We start from the raw sequence: 22030 nt of genomic DNA on the forward strand, positions 1-22030 counted from the left end.
GGGACAGCACTACCAGTTCAAAGCCCTAGCCTTCGGCTTAAAGTCTGCCCCCAGAGTGTTCACAAAGTGCCTGCCACCAGTAGCGGACCATCTGTGTCTACAGGGGATTCGCATATACCCGTAGCTCAAAGACTGGCTCCTCCAGGCCCGCTCTCGGGAATTGGCAATCGGACACAGAGGCGGCCGTCAAGTTGCTGACGGATCTGGAATTCTACATCAATTATCCAAAGTCCTACTTGACACCATTGCAGAATGCGCTGTTCCTGGGCTCCAAGCTCTGCCTAGCATCGCCCTCGAGGGGGTAGCTGCTATTCAGGGCAAGGTCCAGTGGCTGTTGCCAATGAAGACAGCCATGGTGCGGCCCATCAAGTCGTTGCTTGGCATAGTGCCCTGCATCTACCTCATCCGGCTCTGCTGGTTACAGATGCAACCTCTTCAGGAGTTCATGGACACTCGCTGGGTGCAGGTGTCTGGAAGCTTTGCGGACAAGATGGACGAGTTTCGTCGGGCGATAAGGTGGTGGGGCGTCCGCTCCAACATCATCCATGGCACATGTTTCAGAACCCTCCATTCCAGGAGACTGTCAATACGGACGCTTCCCTGGAAGGCTGGGGAGCCCACACTGAACGTCTTCCCGCAGCTCCAGGATGTTGATATGGAGCTCCGTCTCCAGCAGCCACAGGCCTCTGGCGTGAAGTATTCTGGGCCCTCAAGTTGTTCTTTTCTTCCCTGAAGGGCAAAGTGATGAAGATCTTCACGGACAACACCACCACAATGTTCTACATCTGGAAACAAGGGGGCACTCGCTCACCGGACCTCTCCAAGGAAGCGGAGGAACTGAGGTGCTGGGCTGTGTGACAAATTCCTCTTCACCTAGCGGGAGTCAAGATCACCATCGTGGACTCCCTCCGCAGGAAGTTGTGCTACTGCCACGAGTGGGAACTTCGGCAGGACCAAGTGGACGATATCTTCACCAAGTGAGGCAGGCCCCAGATCGACCTGTTTGCAACAGCGGCTAACTCCAAATGGCAGAAATTCGCTAGCAGATTCCATCAGCCGAGGAGCCTGGGTGACACGTTCTCCTTCCCGTGGGAACGGGTGTTTCTGTATGCGTTTCCTCCGTTGCCTCTCTTGCTACGAGTCATCAGCACAATCGGACAGTGACCGTGCAGGATGATGCTGATCTGCCCGGCGTGGCCGAGGCAGATTTAGTACAAGGACCTTCTCAGCCTGTCAGTGTCACTGCCGATCAAGCAACCGGCGGTCCTGGGTCTTCTCTCCAGAGAAGGAGGCGCAATCCTGCATCATGACCCAAGGTCGCTTAACCTGAGGTTTTGGCTTTTGCAGCCCTAAAGTTTGGAGGATATCAGTTGCCAGCAGATTGCAGGGAGATCCTGCTTCTGTTGATCCATGCCACCTCCTGTGGTTATGTAATATTCTACTGCTGTGTATTTGTTATTCATGAGCATGTGAATCTATGCGAGACCCCATTCGGGAGAAGGAACAATTTACTTAACTGTAACTATTATTCTCCAGCATGGGTCTGGCATGGATTCACATGCGAACCCTGCCCCCCTTCCCATCTGCGGCTCTTCTTGGTCCTACTGCCACTTTATGTGCTTACAAAATCTGAAGATTGCTGCTAGAGGAGGGGCTTAGAGAGAGGGCTATCATTGGCTGGGGCCAGTATGACCCAGAGGACAGTGATTGGTTTATGGGAGAAATACAGATTTATTAGCGAAAGTGAAACCGTTTTTCTTTTAACAAGGCATTCCAGCCTGACTGGGAATATTCGTGAGCATGTGAATCCATGCCAGATCCATGCTGGGGAACAATAGTTAGTGTTCAATGACCTTGGCCGTGAAGCCAGCGGTGCGGGCTGCACTCCTATAGCCACTAGTAAGTGGAGTCTTTAAACTTCAGGTACGTAATCTTTCAAAAAGACAAACAAAAAGAATCTCTTTTCAAGTGTGGCTGTATTTTATTCTCAACTCTCACGAGATCTTAGGTCTCTTATTCCTGCAGATGCCTATACGGGTGGCCAATGCATTTCGGAATAAATTCCTTCATCAGGGCCTGGTAAAAATCAATGCAACACCCATTTAAGTTTAAAAATCACCAAAGAGTTAGAGAACCCCCATTTTAGACCCAATGTTGTGTATCCATTATGCACCAGATTGAAAAGAACCCCATATATTTCACATATAAGAGCACAGTTCAGAAATGCGCGTGTGTATATATATCATTATTTGAAGCATTCCATAGACATTACATTATATCAGCATGTATGTACAAAAGAAAAGTACATACGGTTAACGATGGAAGTGTGTAAAGACAGCCCAGCGATTTGGAAACAATAAGCAAGATCAAAAAAACAAAACGAAAGGAAATCAAGAGTTAGCAATCACTCTTTACATTAAACGCTATCTGTGTTTATCTTCCGTTGTAGCACAATGAAAATTAAATCTGACCTGGTTTCCTTGTGAACTTGTATGTCAGCGTTTGTTTCGCTAGTCGTGTAATCACTCAGCTTAATCTGGTCTGTGAGTACGTGGTAGACTCGTGCTCGTCACAAATCCTATAGAAGACATAAGAACGAGTATCTTTAGCCTATCTAATGTCTCAGCGTTACAGAACAACGTGGAGCGTTGTACTTCGCTTACCTTGTGTCAAATCACAGTGCCACGAAACTTACAGAGAATCGCGGGTGTGCGCGTTCCTCTGTATGCTCAGTTGTTACAAGTTACCATGGTAACTTGATCATGTTAAACAAGGAGGAACCGCCGGTGCACACGGCGGCCATGTTGTAATGGACTCTATCACTTAAACGGTCAGTAAAACAATTGAGCACAGCAGCCTAATGATTACCTTTCCACTATTGCAGGTCGCTCTATATTTAAATGAAAGTATGCAACATGTCATTACTATAAATATAGTGACCGGTACTGTGATTAATTTCTCTAAACAACTTCTGTTAATGTGTATGTCTACAATTTTTACGTTAATTTATGTCACAAATCCTGCTTCAAACCTTTAGTTTATCTGATAAATTTGGTTCAAGCATATTCCAAATCTAAATACCCTATATTTGACACGTGGTCTTCTCCATTATTGTGTAGAATGCGGTTCTGCATAATCTGTCATGTGAATGTACATAATGAAAGAAAAATTAGTCATGGATACAATTACAAAAAACAACTCAAATCAAACTTCATTAATTCCATCCGGTGCTAGGGAATCCAGTTTGTCAATCCAAAAAGCTTCCTGTTGAGCCCTCCATTTCTTCATATCCTTGTCACACTTCCTGGTGGATTGTAGCTCTAGTACTGCGAATTTCAATTGTGTCACAGAGTGCCCTTTTTCTTTAAAATGTCTTGCTACTGCTGAAGTCAAGTTGTTGTTTCGAATGCAGGACTTATGTTCGTTTATCCTCACTCTTATTTTCCGTGATGTCTCTCCCACATAATATATACCGCATGGGCACTTAATTGCGTATATTACGTTTTCTGATAGACAAGTAGCATGGTACCTAAGCTTGATTTTGGCTCCCGTTTTGGGATGCGTAATGCAGTTGCCTTTGATCACGTTATTGCAATTGCTGCAACTCATGCAGGGATACGTGCCCGGATGTTTGTCTGGTTTTCTATTAGAGTTCTTGTCTCTCGTATTCACCAACATGTTGCATAGGTTGTTGCTTCTCTTGTAGGCAAAGACCGGTGGTTGGGGAAACAGATCCTTGGTTCGTGCATCGCTTGTGAGTATACTCCATCTATTCCTGATAATATCTTTGATTTTATTGCTTTGTATCGCATATGTGGTGATAAACACCAAATCTGGATTTTTTCGTTCGGTTCTTTTAGTGAGCAGTTGTTCTCTTGTCCGTGTACTAGTCTTTTCTCTTGCTGTTTGTAAATCAGTTTGAGGATAACCTCTTACTTTCAACCTTTCTTGAAGTAGTTCCAATTGCCTTTCACAGTCTTCTGTGTCACTAACGATCCGCTTTATTCTCAGCATCTGCCCGAATGGTTAATTACGTAACCGATTCGGTGGGTGGAAACTCATGCGGTGTAGTAGGTTGTTTCGATCCGTTTGCTTTGTATACAATGTAGTGTTTATCCTGTTTCCATTGATTACTGTTTGCTCATCTAAATAATGTACGTTAGGGTCACCAACTTCTAGGGTGAATTGTAACCGTGCATCTATCCCATTCAGGTATATTAAAAACATATCCAATTCTTCTCTTTCTCCAGACCATACTCCAAAGATGTCGTCAATGTACCTCACCCATGTTTTCAAGTGAGGCTTCCATCTGGAATTTTCCAGGATGTATTTACTTTCAAAAATATACATAAAGCTGTTGGCATACGTGGGTGCCATGGTAGCTCCCATCGCTGTCCCGGATATTTGTTTGTAATACTTCTGACCGTACTCGAAAATAGAGTGTGTGGCGATAAATTTCAGTAGGATCATTAGAAACTCCTTATTTGCTCCAATCTCCCCAGTTCGTAATAGGATGGTTTCTACTGCCTCTTGACCTTGTTCGTGAGGTATACTTGTGTAAAGCCTTACGACGTCTATAGTGAACAAAATATCATGTTCATCCAATACAATTTGATTCAAAATTTGTAGAAAGTGTGTGGTGTCCTTAACAAAGGTGGATGTTTTTTGTACAATGGGTTGCAAGAAGTAATCAATGTACGTCCCTAGTGGTTGAAGTATACTCTCAGTTGCTGCCACTATTGGTCTTCCTGGTGGTTTCTCCATCCTTTTGTGTATTTTGGGAAGGATGGATAGGTGTGGCATTTTGGGGAATACTGTAAAAAGATATTACTTCGTTTTTTTTGTAATCCAATGTTTTTCTAATGCTTCGTCAAGAAGTGATTCTAATTCCTTCTTTATCTCCATTGTAGGATTGTGTGTTAACTCCTTATAAGTGTTACAATCAGCCAATTGCCTTAAACATTCGGTGTGGTAATCCTCTGTGTCTTGTATAACAATCGCGCCACCCTTATCCGCTGGTCTAATGGTAATGGAATCGTCTGAAAACATATTTTTAATCCGAGAAAGCTCCCCTCTGTTCAGATTATATCTCTTAGGATTTTTAAACTGAATTTGTGATACATCTTTCATGACCATCTTTTCAAAAATGTCTATAGCCGGTACATGCACAGGTGCACAGAAGGTGCTCTTGGGTTTGAACTCTACGTATTCACTTGTTGCCTCTGGAACTAGTGCGTCGGATGTTTCAGCAAAGTAGGTCTTAAGCTTTAGTTTCCGTATTAATTTATATATTTCCACTTTAGTCTGGAACTTATTCGTGCTGTGGGTAGGTACGAATTTTAAGCCTTTCTCCAATGTGCGGATTTCTTGGCTGGATAAAGTTCTTCGAGACAGGTTTACTACTAGTTCCGACTGGACTGTTGTCTAGTCTGGACCCCTTGGTACCTTCTTCCTCTTTCCTCTCCCTCTTTGGTCTAAAAAACCTTCAGTGATTTGGTTGGGTTGTTGTAATGGTCTTCTGACTGTTCCTGAACCACTCGCTGTTTGATTATCAGTATTCTGCTGTGGTCTTGGTTCTGCGTCTGATTCTGAACTGGTGTTGTCACTAGTTGGTCTATTTGTCCTCGTGTTGGCTTGTGTATATTTGTCCGCCCATGTGTATACTTCGTTATTCAAATAATCATATGTATCTCTGCGGAATTTTCTAACTTTTCTCGCTTCGAGATCTTGTTCGTAGCCTTCAAGTTTGGCATTGATGTCTGCCAAAATTTCTGCAAAAGATTCAGCCTTAGTTATCGTTGTGATTTCTTTAGATAATGTTTCAATCTCGTTTTCAAGTTCTTTGATATTTCCCGATAATTCTTTGATCGTGAGGAGGTATAGTTACAGGTAATTAACTTGTTCCTTACTTGCCATGTTGCCTCGAGTGTCCCATGTATCACCGGTTGTTCGACTAGATGAGTTATGCTGTGTTATTCAACTGTTTCAGGCATTCCGTAGCACAAACGCCTTGTCCATACTCCCCCTGCCCCCTCCTAGTGCCTTGCCCCAACACGCAGTGCACAACACCCACCCCATCCAAATTTAACACCAACAGAGATTATTTCACTGAGAACGAGCCTCTAGATCCTCATGTTTGGCTTTATTGCCTTCACATCTGCCTGTAACGGACGGCCATTACGTTGCCAGATTACAACCTCATCCTCCAAGGTGCTGACAGTTCTCAGTTTTAGTAATCCAACTACTCTCCTATTCTATATTTGTTGCTGCATGAAGTCTATTTTCAGCACACGGTTGTCAAGTTTCCCATTCACTAATTCGAACCCAGATTGCATCTGTTACCAGGGACAGTTCTGTTGAGAGGGTCTCTGTTGTATCAGGTAAATGTGTACGAATGTAATGTAATTCAGCTCCTCCACGTCCGTTGTGGGTGGCGAACCTGCTTCTTCCATCTGCTGTGCAGCCGTAGTGCACTGCTAATTTTCCGATGGCAGACATTGCAGATCGTTGTGGAAACAGTTGATAATGGCGCTGGCCCCCTTGCCATTGGACTTCCTCGCCTGTGGGTGTCAAGGGGGCCTACTTACCTGTCTATACACTAATGTGCTCCGTCTCCATCTATTTCCTGGACTCTATACCAGTGTTGTGCTTTACTCCATTGCCCAACCATCCAGGCGACCAAGCCTGGCCTGCATGTAGTAGAGCACCAAGGCCAGTCCAGCTTGCACAGCTGCAAATCCCAATCAGCCAGCACAATCACTTTGTACATGGTGTCTACCTGGAGGCAGTGGCCGAAGTGGGTGGGAGCGGTGCTACTCTTTTGTTTGATTTACTGTACCTATACATTTTTTAGTTTAAAAAGACACTGTTCCGAAATGGCTTGGTTTTAAAATTAAAAGTGTAGGAAGAAGTTCAAACTAACGATTTCAGTGCACTGCACTGATCATTCCCTTAAACAGCAGGAGTGTTTGGGAGTTTGGATTGCAGGTGGGAGGGGCTCAGCAATGGGGTATGTGGGGAGCTGAGACAGGCCAGCTGGGAACATAGTTCCACTACTGATTTTCGTACACTGCCTGGAGGCCAACAAGCTGACCCCGCTCAGAGTAGGGTGTCTGGAGAGGACCGCCATATTTCTCTCCTCTCTGGCTACCACCAGGGGAACCCAATTTATTGCCTATGGCCGCAACATCGCTCATTCTCCTCCCAGAGGCAGCCCGCTGTCTGTACGATGAGTGCACTTTGTGCCTGGCTCCAAGAGAGCTGTGCCCAGCTCCTATCGGGATTGTGCGTCACTGCTCTGTTCTCTGGGAGGCTCCGGATCTGTGCACAGCCGAGCGCCGCCTACTCAGCTGCAGAATGCTTCCACAAGATGGGCTCTGCCTCCCCGGTCACTCCATCAGTGCTAGAGCACCGGCAAACCTATCTCGCATTTTGGATGTGGGCGCCCTGCATAGGCTCCTCCTCACTATTGAAGGCACGCCCCTGAACGCCCACAGCAGAAAAAATACTGTCCGCTAGGGAAAAAGGCCCAAGACACACTCAAGGATAACCAGTATTTACAAGTGCTGCAGCAAGGCTGCTGCTTAACGTTCTGAGTTCCGTAGGCATGTGCGGTATATTACAAGCACAAACATCCCAAATGACACAATCCTATATAGTACAACTCTACAATACGAATTGGGGGAGACTTGTAGATGTAGGGCCTGCTCCATATGGGATTGCCACCCTGCACCTTGCTGCACTAATCACATGGCCCTTTACTGAAGGTGTGATAGTCTCGCCTTCTGCTCTTAGTGATCGATCGAGGGCTGTCAAGTTTTATGGTCTGTGTTTGGATGGTACTGTGGCATTGTATGGACTAGGTGGGTGGGAAGACCCTCTTGCCTTTCCAACACCATCCCCACTGGTGCCCCCAAGGCTGCACCAACAGGGCCGACCTGACTGTGTCCGGGCCGGCTCTGCGACTCCACCACAGGTTCCATACACCACTGGCTCGCAACTCTGATTTTCAAGCAGCAGGGTGTCCACCTTCAAGATTAATCGGAGTACCAGAAGCCGCAGGTGAGTCAATTTAGTGAGTAAATTTGCTCCGTCACCTGGCTTTCAGAGCATTGCTACTGAACTGCTATCTTGGTTCGTGGCTTGCTCCATCCCCCAAGGCACTGACTTGCTAAACTTTATGGAGACCAATCGGAGTGCTATTTTGTCAGACATTTTGGAGATATTCTGAGTACATCCAAGGTGTTGGGATTGCCTGCCAGAAATGCAAGTCTTTGTGCTTTGAAAGGGTTTTGAAGGATTTCCCAGTTCATCTGCTGGCCAAATCCCTACTTATCCTGCTGCTGGTTAAGAACCCTAGGTCTAAATATTCTTTTTTTTTTTTTTCTTTTTTGTTTTTAGTCGATTGTTGCAACAGGCTTTAATGCAAACCGGACTGTTGCTTTTAAAGGGTTTCCAAATGTATAAACTACCAGAATTTTCATTTCGATTACGTCCATCAGTTTTTGCAGCAGATTCTTGCGTTTCAAGCCCATTCCCTCGACTCCATCCAGGCCCGGAGACTGTCCTAGGATGGACACTAAGACTGTTCAGTGCTGTTGAAGGAGCAGGTTGTTCAGTATATTATGCTATTTTCCCAAAGCTATCTTGGGTTTCTTGATACTGCCACCTGTTGACGTAAATAGGTCTCTGCAGCTTAGACAAGAAGGAAAGGGGGACGTTCCCAAAATTGCTTGCTGCAAATCGCGTCAGTGTCATGCAAAAATATTTAAAATTCATTAGCCTTTTGCACATAAGATTACCCAATATTTAGGTGGTTCAATAGTTCCATCAACTTTGCATAACCATTCGTAGTGATTGTTGGAAGATCATTCATTCCCAGTTGAGACCAGCACCTACTTAACGGGCCCTGTCTCAACAACAACCCACACATTGTCAAAGGTTGCTGGCACAATGCTGCTCAGGCGGCAGCCTCAGGTCTTTAGCTCCAGCAGGAACCAGCATACTGAATGCCATTCTGTCCACAACAGCCAGTTCCATTGTAGGGATGAGTGGCAGACCCTTGTGACACTTCAAAGTCAGTGCTGCTCTTTGGGCATATATATGCTTAGATTGTTGACTTGCAGCCTTTAAGATTCCCGTCCTGCTCCTTTGTGCTGTGAGGTGGCCTTACTGTGGCATAGAGCCCTATACAGAAGAGAACAATTGTTTTCTTTACACTTGGGGCCAGGCATTATATAGTTAGGTTATTAATTCGACCCGGCCCACTCACTTGAATTTTGTTACCAACATTAACCTCTCATGTCCTCTTGGCGTGAGCCCGCTTCTGTATTGACTTGTCATCCCCAGAATTATTATTCAGTTATTTGTGTCACTGTTAATCAGCACAGCAGGCATGTCATGCCTACATATCTAATAGGATTGCCCAACCATGTGCTCAGGTCTCTTAACACTCCAAAACTGTCTTGGAATCTCAGTGCGTATATAAGCTTAACACATACTGTTCTGTGTCCCTCTACACGATGGTCTATGAATACAAAACCATATAATAGCGTTTAGCTCTGCCAAACTCCCTCCCTGCATCTGCAAACTCCTTTCCTACCCACCCCCCATTCCTCTTACATCATCCTTCTCATGCTATTATTGCTATTATTCACAGCAGACAAAGGTCTGGTTACCCCAGGCAGGTTCACAATACACCCCAGCCAATGATTTGGCACTTTGAAACTACTACAGTGGTAATTTGATGCAGTGCAAAAGCATAGCTTCTGGTGATGGCCTAGAAGAGCCTGGCTTGCTTGACGCCAGCAGCTACAAGGAGCTACTTTTGGCTCTCCAAGTCAAATGGCGCAACACAAACATGCCTATCTGACGTGCACGGGGTCTGGGAATTTGCATACTAAGTAGCCCTCTACCTGTGAAGAATGAGTGGTCACAGAAAACTGATCCAATTGAGAAACCGCTAGAACATTGTAAGTTGGATTTGTTGCATGCTAAATATTGCTTCCTCATTCTGCAGCAGAGGAGAATGAGAAAGGTTACATCAGAGGTGTCAGCTGAACTAAAAGTGTTGCAGTAAAGAGATAGTAACCGAGATTTAGTCTGTGACGGATGTAGGAGCAGTCAAGACAGGTAAAGTCTAAATGAGAGGTAGCTGCAAGATTGACTAACTGACAAAAAAGAAATGATGAAAATTAAAAAGGGAAAGCAATTTATAGAGTCAAAAGCAAAGACCTGTAAAGCAACATGGCCAGAGACACGGGCTTCAACAAACCGTGAGCAACATTGTGCAAGACGGAGCAACACAGCAATGGAAAGCAGGATCAAGACTTGCATTTTTGGGTGTATGCAACAATTTGGAAAAAGGGCAATATATTCCCTCTTGACACTGGTATTGAATTCCTCCCAGTCCGATGAAAATCCTGACCCTCAGTAGCTACTTCCAATTCCTGCTCGATGGATTTGATTTCCGAACCCTGAAATGTGGGTTGGCGGTCAGGTTTCTCTTTTGTAGATAAGCATTTAGATCTTTTTATTCTCATTCTGTTATAAGCTCCTCTGTAGTTCATTGCCATCTGACTTTCCCTTTTTTAGTTTGGGTTTACAGTAAAATAAGTTCATCCCTGTGGATGGGATTTCCTTCCCTCTTCGTTCCATGTCCTAATGTCTCGTCCTTAGTTGCCTCTTTGGTGATTTCCCAACTTGCAATGTGGACCACTTGCTCAACATGCGGTGTATGAAGAAAACCGGAGTGCTCTCCGATTCAAGCCAAATTCCCTTGAAGTGGTTATTCCGTTTTCTATTTGACACAACTTAAACCCGTGAATCTCAGATGTTGAGTGATTTCCCACGCATCCATTTTTTTCAGCCAGACATCCTAACTTACGGTTACATATGCTTCTCTTTTGGCTAAGGGGTATTGGTAACGGCCTTTATCTGGAAGAGAGTGAGGCTTGACTTACTGGTCCCCACTTAAATGACCACCACCTTGTTGGCTCCTACCACCCTGTACCATTTTGGGATCTTTATTATATTCACTGTTTACAGCTACTTATTCATGAAGATGCATTGCAAACTGGAGGTCAGCTAACTTCAAACTGTATTTTTCGGATTTCTTTGTGATTCAGGTTAAGTTGGTGTGTTTTTTGTTGCCAGATTTCATGGGTCTTTTCTCTCCATTTCTGGTTTGCGACTACATATGGGATTTATAATGCATTTACCTAGCTAGGAAGCAACATTGCACTGTCCATAGGGGATGCACTGAGGGTGTTCTAGGTTGCATGCATGGTAAGAAGAGGTAGCTGAATGGGTTTGGGAGCAGTTGGTAGGGGAGCTGTGGAGGGAGAGAAGTGGGGTTGAGTGGTGCGATGTTTTTAGTAGTGCCTTCATGTCTTTTCTGAAGCAAAGGCTGCTATGGGCCCATCTGATCTGCGTTGATAACTTGCCCAGCAAATAGGATACTTAGCGGACAAATTCTGATTTCCTGTTTGACTTGCATTTGGCCATTCCTCCAAGCCCACATATTGCCCAAATTGATTAAGCACCCCAGTGTGATTTCTTCCTTGGTTAGATTTAATTTGACATCGCAAGGCTGAAGAATGTTTTCACCCTTTTTATATTTGTGTTCTTACTGTCGTGAAGAACCAGTTTTATTGAAATTAATCTCCCGGTCTCTGTCCCAATACTGCTTTTCTTTTATACAGAAATGTTCATATCCCATGACACATGATATGGTTTTATTTCCTTCTCCTTTGTCTTCATATTGGGCCATACCTCACCTCAGGATTGCATTATTTTTCTGACCTGTGCTTCTGCAAAATGTTCTTTTTTTTTAATGGTCTTTTTTTTTTCTACGAGTCATCACTCTTTCTATCATAAATGTTAAAATATTTCATTTGTTAGATCAAGCTTCCAATGGTGTTGGCGTAGCTGCTTACTTTTCGATCACGTGTTACTTGCAGTCTTTCATGAGGTTTGATTCTGATGCCAAAACTTTCCCTCTTCTGCCTTCTTTCAAGTAGGCTTGTATGTGTTAAATGTGTATCCTAGTTAACCTAGATCCTGGTTAAGCCAGTCACTAATGCATCGGGGATTGCATCAGGAGTATGAAAGGATTCTGATGTCTAACTTACTTTGCTTTCTGATCTCTTGGATGTTTTGTGTCTATGTAGGGTCTGTGTTGCCCAGACTGTGAACAATAGATCTTTTCTGTTCTCTTCTCATCAAGTATCTTTTAAAAGCGTTACTTCCAGGCTTAGCTCTAAGGTTTGTTACTTATTTTTGATTCTTCTGCCTGTCCGAACAACAAAGGTGTTCTCCTAGCGACTTCACCTTCCTTTATACACTATGAATATTGGGATAGTTTTCATCTGTTTACTATGGGGCTATGAAGGTCTGGTTCCCTTATAATCCTTCTACTATTTGGGGGATAATTTTCGCAAAACCTCTCCTGGTTCTCTCTACTTAATAGGGAGATTATATAGGTCTGCATGATTTTTGACTCCGTTCAAGGTTCCCGACTTCTTCTAAGCAGACTTTAATTTGCCATATCTTTTATTTTAATGCTGATGCTACAATGTGCATCTTTTTGGCCTAGTTGTTGACTTTTTGCATTTCAATCTTATGATGCTTTTCGCTTCTTGATTTTATTTTTTTTCTTTCCCTTTTCCTCCAATTAAACTGTCTTCCATCATTCATGGTCTTACTCATTCTAGGTCCTGATTTTTCACTTTCCAGTTGCCTCTGTTGTAGCTTCTTACACCCACTTCGGTCTCATAATGCATTATATGTTGCCTGTGGCTGTTCTTGGATGCAATAAATGTTTTATTGCCTTTTTGTTTATGGGATGGATAACTTGCTGTTTTTTATTCCCTTACCCCAATCCTCCCCTGATTCATAGTTCACCGTTTCATCCCCTCGCCTTTTAGATACTGCTTGTGAACAGTGAAGATGTTTTTATTAGTGGTATACACCTCTGGAGCCCTCCATCCACCCTTGTCCCATTCTTGAATGTCATCTTGTCTGCATCTATTGCATACTTTGGGCATGAAATATATTTTTGTCTTCTCGTTGGCTAATATCCTGCTTTTATATGAGGCTTCTAGTCCTTTTTTCAAAAACATTTTTTCTTATTTCTTAGGTTTGCCCTCCAAGGATTTTGTTGCTCACTTAATACCCACTTCATGGTCCAGATTCACACGCTCTCCTGTGTGTTTTTGTGGCAACTGTAATCAATTAATCTTGAGTGCTAAGCTGAAGCACAGTGCTTGACACTATTGACTTTTCTTTGGGACTGATTCCATAATATTGTTAAAATCCTTCAAATTTAACGATTTAGATACAATCTGGGACTTAAACTAGAAGAGTCTGAGCACTATACAGTCACTTGAACAATAAGACCAAACAATGCCCCCATCTTATTGTTCACTGGTCACTATGGGCCACTGACTCACTACATCTCACACTGCAGACTTTGCAAGCTTTATCTGTGACTTGCTGGCATCCTGGATAGCAACAATTAATCTGATCTTGTTCTGCTAAGCAAAAGTCAGTATTACAGTTTGTGTCGAGGGGGGCGGTAGTGGCCCTCTGCAAGCATCCTAAATGAAGAAGGTGCCACAAAGCTCAATTTTTGGGGTTTTTAACACAACTCCATCCCTGTTCATTATTTGGAGATGATTTTCCAGTGCACTCATTATGCACCCATAGAACTGCCTCTCATGCAACATTTCAGCATAAGATTATGCTGCAGTAGATAACATTTGTTTTAAATTGTGATTAATTGCACATCCTGAAATTGATCCGTAATATGAAGTGATTAGATTAACTCCAGACGTCCTAAACCTACCACTGGAATTATTTATAGTAAATAGTATATGCATCATTTGTGGTACTGTCTGTTGTACGCGTCAGATATTTGTCTTCATTTGACTAGCTTTCCACTGTTTTTTGTTTTCTAGAAGAGTCCTCTTTTTGGCTTCCTTTATATGGTAATGTGTGTTGCCGTGTGGTTGCGCAGCCAACGTTCATGACGGAGGATGTAATCAAAGGATTTCTTAATCAGAAGGTAAGCTACTTTAATGTATTGACTTGATTCATGATGTTAGTGACTGTTTTATAAGCCACTGGCAAAATGGTATTTTCTTCTTGGCAATTAAGTGGTGAGCTATGTGTTTGTGGACAATTAGTATTAGGCGAATTAAGTTTTATTTTTGGCTAGAAGCTTGCAACTTGAAATGACCCCCTTCTTACAAATCACACGATCAGAAAAACTAATTTGCTAGTTCCCTTGGAAACTGCGAGTAGAGCTTTGCAAAACATGGAAACGGCAACAACCTTCTCTAATGCATTCTGTGTACTCTTGTTTCTAAATAAATGCTGTTTACAGAGATGGAAATGGTGTAACAGCCTTTGGGAATGTATCGGGGCTCCACATCTTGCCCCTCCGACACTCCTGGGTCTGCTTCGGTCACCAAAAGAACAAGCACAGTGAACCCCAGAAAAGAGGACCACCTCTCTGCATTGCTCCCTTCCCAGCGTTCGATCAGTTCCACGGAGCCCCAGCTCCCTAGCTGCACTTCCATGAACAATCAGCATGCTTCACAAACACTGCTCCCTCTGGCATCTCTTGGCCTCACTGCTTTGCCTCTTGATTTGGGTTCCTTTTTATACACCTGCACCCCTTTAACAGGCTGCAGGTGCTAATGTGCAATTTGCCCTGCCTGACCATCATTCCGCAGGGGAAGCCAATACAGTCAACAGAACCAACAAAAACTGTAAGTGTGGCATGTATGGGTTGTAGAGCAATTACTCTACTCCAGAAAGCCCCCTCCACTCTACCTTACCTTTCCATAACTTAGACTGCCATAGACTTACACCATGCATACTTAGAGAGATTTGTGACCACCAACTTAAATCTATTAATGGCTGGACTGTAAATGTTGCATTGCATTACACACTAACTTACTTGCCAATGTTAGCTAGTGCCACACCCAGAGAGAACAGTGAAGATTGGCCTGCATCGCATCTAGATGGAAATAAAAATGTTAGCCTGTGCCACACTTAGATGGAATCGTGATCACTAGCCTGCCTCACATCTAGATAGGATATTGAAGATTAGCAAGTGCCACACTCAGATGGAATAGTGAGTGATAGCAAGCATCACACGTAGACATAATTGCAAGGACAGCAATGGCAATTAACCGATCCACTAACAATTTCACCCCTCTGCATACACCTCTCAAACTCTAACCAAACACAACAATCCGCACAAACGTCACTACACTGCAACAACAAAACAAACAGCACATAGACTCACATAACAGCACACAATGACTACCGACCGCAAAACACCCCAAGCCCAGTCAACTGACCCACCGGGCTGAGGCTGCCAACAGCACATCACTGCTCTCTTGCACTTTTCCAGCTTATTCCCACTAACTCGCCCCCCTTCCCTTTTTCAGAGCCGCCAGGGGACCACTGCAGTGGTGATGGTGCACGGTGCAAATGTCCTTTAACATTAACATAACCTTACCCGAGAACTGTGAATGATAGCATGTCCCCTAAAGTTCAATTTAGAAGGTATTCCCAACATTACTGAATGTCCCCTAATAGCTTCTGTGTTAAAGTTCAACCTAGAAAGTGTGCCAAATATCATCAGTGTGCTAAAGTTTGAACTTAGAAAGTGTGCCTAATAGCGTCACTGTGTCATAGTTGAATTTAGAAAATGTGCCTAATACATCTCTGTAGTATAGGCACTGTGGTAAAGTTGAATCCAGAATGTGTGCCTAATAGCCTCACTGTGCTAAAGTTGAATCTAGAAAATGTGTGTAATAGCGTAACTGTGGTATTGATGAACTTAGAAATTGTGCCTAAATGTACGCCCCTGTCCTGCTCTGGTGCTTGAACTACTATGCTTCCTCTTCCCCTATACACCATCATTCAACTAGAACACAGCTGTACTGACACATTCGGTCTAGTTCTCATAATTCACATGACCCCACTAACTCCACATCATCCTAATAAAACACAGCTAGCTGAGCACATTCTGGCTAGCTTAAGCGTCTCTTCAGGCCTATCGCAGCCAGAACTCAGTCTGGGTTTCCACCCTCCAGACTGAACTCCTCCAACTGATTTCCTAAGCACCACATCTACCGCTAAGAAGCAGCTTTCATGCGGCAACCATACCAGCTGCACACGTATCCGGTGCGCCCACGCACCATACCACACCCTCTACTGACTGAACTGCGGTTCTCGAGGACGTTCAACCTACCAGCGCTTTGAGGTCATACCAATGATACATAAGGCGCTATATAAATGGTAAGTAACATAACATAACATTAAGGAGACATGCCTGACTTCTACAACTCTCAGCAGGCCTCTTCCTGGTCCCAATACCAGAGTGGTTAAAGCACCTGGTCCTCATTACTCCCAGTTGTCTCTTCCTCGTCACAGTACGGTCAGTGGTCATATATGAGAAGTCGGCGGAGCTGACTCACAAAAACCCATGAAGGCCGGAGAAGGGTTTGCTTGGTCGTTAGGAAAAGGGGGAAACCCATGTCCCTTCCAAGGGCATCCCAGTCACTAAGGACCCTCCAGCCAGGTGATCCTCCTTCGCTTGTCCACCCCCAGGGTCAGGATCCCAAAAGCGATGGCCTTTCCCTGGCCATCTGTGCAGAATATCCATGGGGAAAAGGAGTGAGAATACCCTCAGGTTTATCACAAATCTCAAAGTAGTTTTGGTCACCCATGTGCATAAACTTTTTAAATGTGTGGCCTCTGGTTTTGAAACTGGTTTCTTGGAAGACAGATTTTCTGGGGACACTTACTTTGGTTAGAAGCATTGTGGAACTGCAGGTTTGCAGTTGCAGGAAACCCTGCATCTAGTTCAAGCGCAATGCCTTATTGCCCACTCAACCTGCATTTCTCCATAAATTCGTGACTGAGTTCAACCTCAATTAAGACATTTCTCTGCCCATCTTAATCCTCCACTTTTCTAATGACAAAGAGTTTTGCAGAGTCTAGACGTGGGTAAGAAACTGAAATGTTATTTGTGCGCACACACTAAAGCTTTCAGAACTTGTGACGGATTGTCACCTATGGAGGTGCCTCTCCAGGATGTATGGCAGCCATGGGCGGTCTCTTGCATACTACAGGCTTAGATGTTTTAGAAGAGGATTCCCACAAAAGGCCATGTTCATGTGGTCAGGACCACTTTCTTCTATATCACTGACTGTTTTCTTTACATTTTTATGCTGAGGACACTCACGTTTTCATCGTTTCCCTACTTTCATGCCTGTCCTTCACCAATGTTCATCTGACCAGTTATTAATTACTGGGAAGTTAAGTATTTTTCTTCATCTTAACGCAAAGATAACTGACTGTTTTTACTGATTTTGCTTCTATTACTTCTCCTTGGTCTAGCTAATTGCTGCCTCTTTGCCCATTTCTACTCGGGATCGTAATTTGGGTTTTATCTTTAACGCGTCACTATCCTGCTGAGATCAGAGCATGGCTGTTGTATCTGGAAAATTCATCATTTACTTACCTTTTTCTTCCACTAAGCTATTGCTTCATTGCTCTTTCTAGCCTTAATTACATCTGCTTTTTTATGTTGGCCTACCAATTTTTGCCACTCTGCCTCTCCTGTATTATATGTTGTGCTGCTTTTGTTTAGAGACTTCAGCTTATTTCTCCTTATTTATCTTGCCGGAAGTGGCTTTCTGTTCAGTTTATTTTGTTATACATGGTTTGTGTTCATGCACTAGCTTCCGGTTATCTTTGATTTCTCCCAATTGGCCTTCTTGTAGCCTTGACTCTGCTTCTCATTGCCTTCTCTTGACTGACCCCCTGGTGCCTCCTCCTGTTTACACGCTTTCCAGTTGTTGGACCTAAACCATGTAATGCTCTTCCTGTATTCTCTTCTTCTCCTCTTCAAAAAGTGTCTTAATTATGTGTTCTGACACCCAGGTTGTCCTTGAATTGTCATGTTACTATCTGCAAGATTCCAAGGCCCTGAATGAGGTGTATTCAGCCGCCCAAACCTGGATGGTGTTAAACTCCCTTGCATTAAACAATGAGAAAACAGATTTGCTTATTTTTGCTTCATCTTGTTGATTTTATGTTACGTGTACGCCCTGAGGCCTACGGGATGTGGCGCATTCTAAATAATAAATATTGTAGTGTATGCCTAGTTTCTTTTATTTTTGTGTTGCTCTGACCATTTTCCTGCTGTACTTTACTGATGTTCAATATTAGTTTCCATGATTATGTATTTGTTTCTGAAAACTTGTAAAGTACTATTGATAAAGGTGCTATAAAATATATTTTCTAAATAAACAGTATTGCGGGTTCTGTTGCATTTCAGAGACTTGTTGCTTAGGAGGGCATTTGCGGGGCTACCTCCTGGTTCACTACGCATGCTTTCGGTAAGCCTAACTCTCTGGACTACAGCTTCTGGGCAGATACTACTTTGGCCAGAAGTTTTTGAGGAGTTTTCAGCTGACCACCATGATGGGGGTAAAATATCCAATATCATTCCATGGGTCCTTCCTGGCCCTCCTCCATTAGTCAAATTGCTCTGGTGGTATCGTAAAAGTACAAAGGGTAAAGGATAGAGCATAGGAATAAGTTTAATGTACACACCATACAGACTACTATTCTCCTAGTACGTAGACATCGTTCCTGTATACAGACCTTTTCTTCCATCTACTAAATGTCCATTAGTAGTTGACAAATGATGCAAAAGGGAAGATCTATTGAACGTTGAAGGGACCTCTCAAGGGAGGTGCTGGCGCATGGGCATTCCCTGAACATGTCCCTTTTGATGTGCTTTTCAGTTTTCTGTTCCCATAGAGACGTGATCACAAAAGTCAAAGAAAAGCGGATCTATGGACTTGAAGTGCAGTAGTCCATATGGTGAGTAACCTAAACTATTTATTCTCCCACACCCCCACTACCTCTTTGATCCTGCTCATTACCATGTGATCAATTCTTCTTCTGTGGATTCAACTCATTTTTGCACAGTGTCTCAATTTGGCTGTTTTGTGCTTAGCAAGTCCAAGTGAATATCTTGGCATGTGATCAGAGTGGTAAGTAGATCGCAGTTGGTAGCTTATCTGCCATCTTGGATGAATTGTCAGAGTCTCTCCTTTATACCGGCAGATGCAGTGGAGCTGCATTCATAGGAGAACCTTCAGGGAGCAGGGAGCAATGTCTGTGTTATAGAATTGTTATAACTTGTTGCGGTGGTCATGGCCTGTATCTTCAGCTTGTTCAGTACCTCAACTTCCCAGGGTCTTTTTAGTCCACAAGCACTGAAAGGTCTAATGCATTTTTAGTGACCCCAGTATAAGGCTTCAGAAAAATGCCGGGGATTTAGTTTCAGGGTGCAGAAAATTACATATTAAAATTAAATTCCATTTAGTGGAACTCCGATGGTAAATGTTCAGACAAAGGTAACTCTAAATGTTTTCAATTACCACTTTATAAATGCCACTTAGGAAAATTGGCAAGAATTCATGACCAAGATATGTGCCTATATAATAGAATATGGATTTAGCGGTGTGTTTCTGATCTAGTTTGTCATATGAATCCTGATCTAGTTTGTCATATGAATCCTTTAGCTTCAAGTCCCATATAAAGAGCAAAAATGTTTGAGGAATGCTATTGCAAAGTCATGCTGTGTGTGGAGGTCTACTGAGTGTGCAATGGGTGTTTGGGTGAAAGTCGCCTTTATACTTGGTGCCCCCGCCCCCCAAAACAACATTTTCTTAAGTGGTAGTGGACCGTCGGTATATTGGTCGTATACCGTTCTGTCAACAATTTATTTCAATGGGTTTTTAACGAAAATGTTTTGCTGTAAAAACCCATCAAAATATAGGGGGTGAGAGATATAAAGGGTTGGGGGTGTCGGGGATAGAAAAAAAACAATAGAGGGTGGTGAGGGAACCCCCAAAAATAAAAATCTTTAATGTGTTTTTTCCAGCGAAAAATGTTAAAGAAACCTGTTAGAAAAAATAGATGTCGATGAAAGAACATAGAACCATATGGGTTTGGTAGTCTCTCATTCACTGTGCTTGAATGTGAGACTGACTGCTGGTGGGAGATTGGGTGTCGACAAATGCCGAAGGCATCATTCATGTTCTCTTTGCTGTAGTTCTCACTAGTTGTCCTTCGAGAGGCCAGAAAGTCAGTTTATGCAGGCAGTGAACTGCAAAGATGTAACCTCATTGGCTTGGCACAAAGTGCTATCTGTTGACGCGCCACTTGTTTGCAGAGCATTTTTCTTTCAACTTCTAACTGATGACTTGTATCGGGCCCTAAATACTGTCTTTCTTCACTCTGCAGTTTGGCTGTAGGAAAGAGCCCAACCAGTTGGGCTACCTCTTGGCCGTTCAGTTAAATGTGAAGTCCCACCAGAGAAAGATCAGAAATGTTCTTTATACTTGTGGCCTATGCCGGGTTACTGGGCCCCTCGCAGCATGAGCATAGAAGAGATCTACACTGGCAACAGCTGTCGTTTCAGTAGAGGATGCCACTACCTGTGAAAGATGATTCATGGCTTTTGCTTGCTCAGGAAAAAAAAGAAGCAATTTGCGTAATGGTAGAGATGCTGCACATATCACATTGAGAATTTCTACAACATTTGGCACCACATACCCACTGTATCCAAACATGTGGCTGCTGCGCATGGTAAAAGGTGCTTGTGTGTGTTACAATCAGGGCAAAACATAGTGGCCTTGATTTCCATTTTGTTCGGACAGGCTGAATTTTCATGGTTTCATGTCATTGAGCCTCAATTAGAAATCACCACGATTGATTGTTTTTACCTGCCACAGGATACACACTGTGGTGCAGGATCACTGCACATTCAGCCTTTGGAAGTAAAGACTGTTTCAAAATAAAGTCCCCAAACGGTGGTATCGGCAGTGGCTTTTGCCATCTAAAGCCCCTTTTAACTTCTCCGTCAACACCTGAAGCCACTATGCTTTTGTAGTTTGAGGTGCTTTCAAAAAGATCTAGCACCGACAACCCACACCCAGCCTCCGGGTGTCATAGTATAGCAACAAAGTGGAACAGTATACCCCTACGATTCCCAACCTATCCCTGCTAATCTCACCTCCCCTCTTCCCCCAAACTACTCTTGCCCTCACTGCTTTTTTTTTTTTTAAACTTTATTTTTTGAGCAGCACACAGGAAAACATTACATTACAATCATTGAACATTTACTACATTTCAAGTCATATTCATCATCTCCTAAGTTTCCGCCCCTCCTTTCCCACTCCCGCTGCCTTCTGGGTCTTGCTCCTCCGCTGATTGAGCGAGGTCCCTGTCCTCAGCCCGTTGGGCATTCATCACCAAGCGTGGTTTGTATTTTAGGGCTGGGAAGCGCTGGTCATAGTCTATCACAGGCGACCAAATGTTTGTGAAGCGGTGAAGGTGGCCTCTATTTGCCGCCATAATTTTTTCCGCAATGAAGATGTCCCAAAGCTTCAGCCACCACAAGACCATTAGGGGGCCCTCTGGGGATTTCCAAGTCCGGGCAACTGATTTTCTCAGCTAGAAGCAGTTGCGTTGTGAGAGTCGCTCGCTTGCCAGATCTCGGATATATGCCTGGAATCGGGATTCCCCTGTAGGATTGGTTCTAGTTCCAATGGTAACGTGGTCTGAGTAATGTCTGCTATGGTGGCTATCCACTGGGACCAGAAGTTCGCCACCACTGGGCATGACCACCACATATGTAGGTAGGAGCCCATCATGCCGCAACGGCGCCAGCATAGCAGGTTCAAGGACTGGATGAAATTATGTAGTCGAAGGGGTGGGAAATACTATCTCAGCAGGAGTTTATGCGCACATTCACGATTGGTCACACAGAAAGAGGATGAATGCGTAAGTGCGCAGATGTCGGTCCACGATTGGTCTTGAATCGGATGTCCTAGGTCTGTTTCCCACTGAGTCATATAAGTCGCTTTGGCTGCGAGCAGATCCGTCTGCAATAATTTGTATAGTGTGGAAATTCGCCCTCAGCTCG

The 22030-nt window shown here is 43.7% G+C and overlaps 1 protein-coding gene across 1 annotated transcript in view; it reads left to right on the top strand.

Annotated features, from left to right (window-relative positions):
- The window catches only part of RTKN2 (rhotekin 2), a 497356-nt gene that overhangs the window by 233466 nt on the left and 241860 nt on the right, over positions 1-22030 (top strand). The window contains exon 8 of the mRNA XM_069611200.1: positions 13959-14065. Coding sequence (XP_069467301.1) covers positions 13959-14065 — 107 coding nt within the window. The remainder of the gene's footprint in view (positions 1-13958; positions 14066-22030) is intronic.

The sequence above is a fragment of the Ambystoma mexicanum genome, chromosome 8, assembly GCF_040938575.1.
Source record: "Ambystoma mexicanum isolate Mex_15411 chromosome 8, UKY_AmexF1_1, whole genome shotgun sequence".
Lineage (NCBI taxonomy): Eukaryota > Metazoa > Chordata > Amphibia > Caudata > Ambystomatidae > Ambystoma > Ambystoma mexicanum.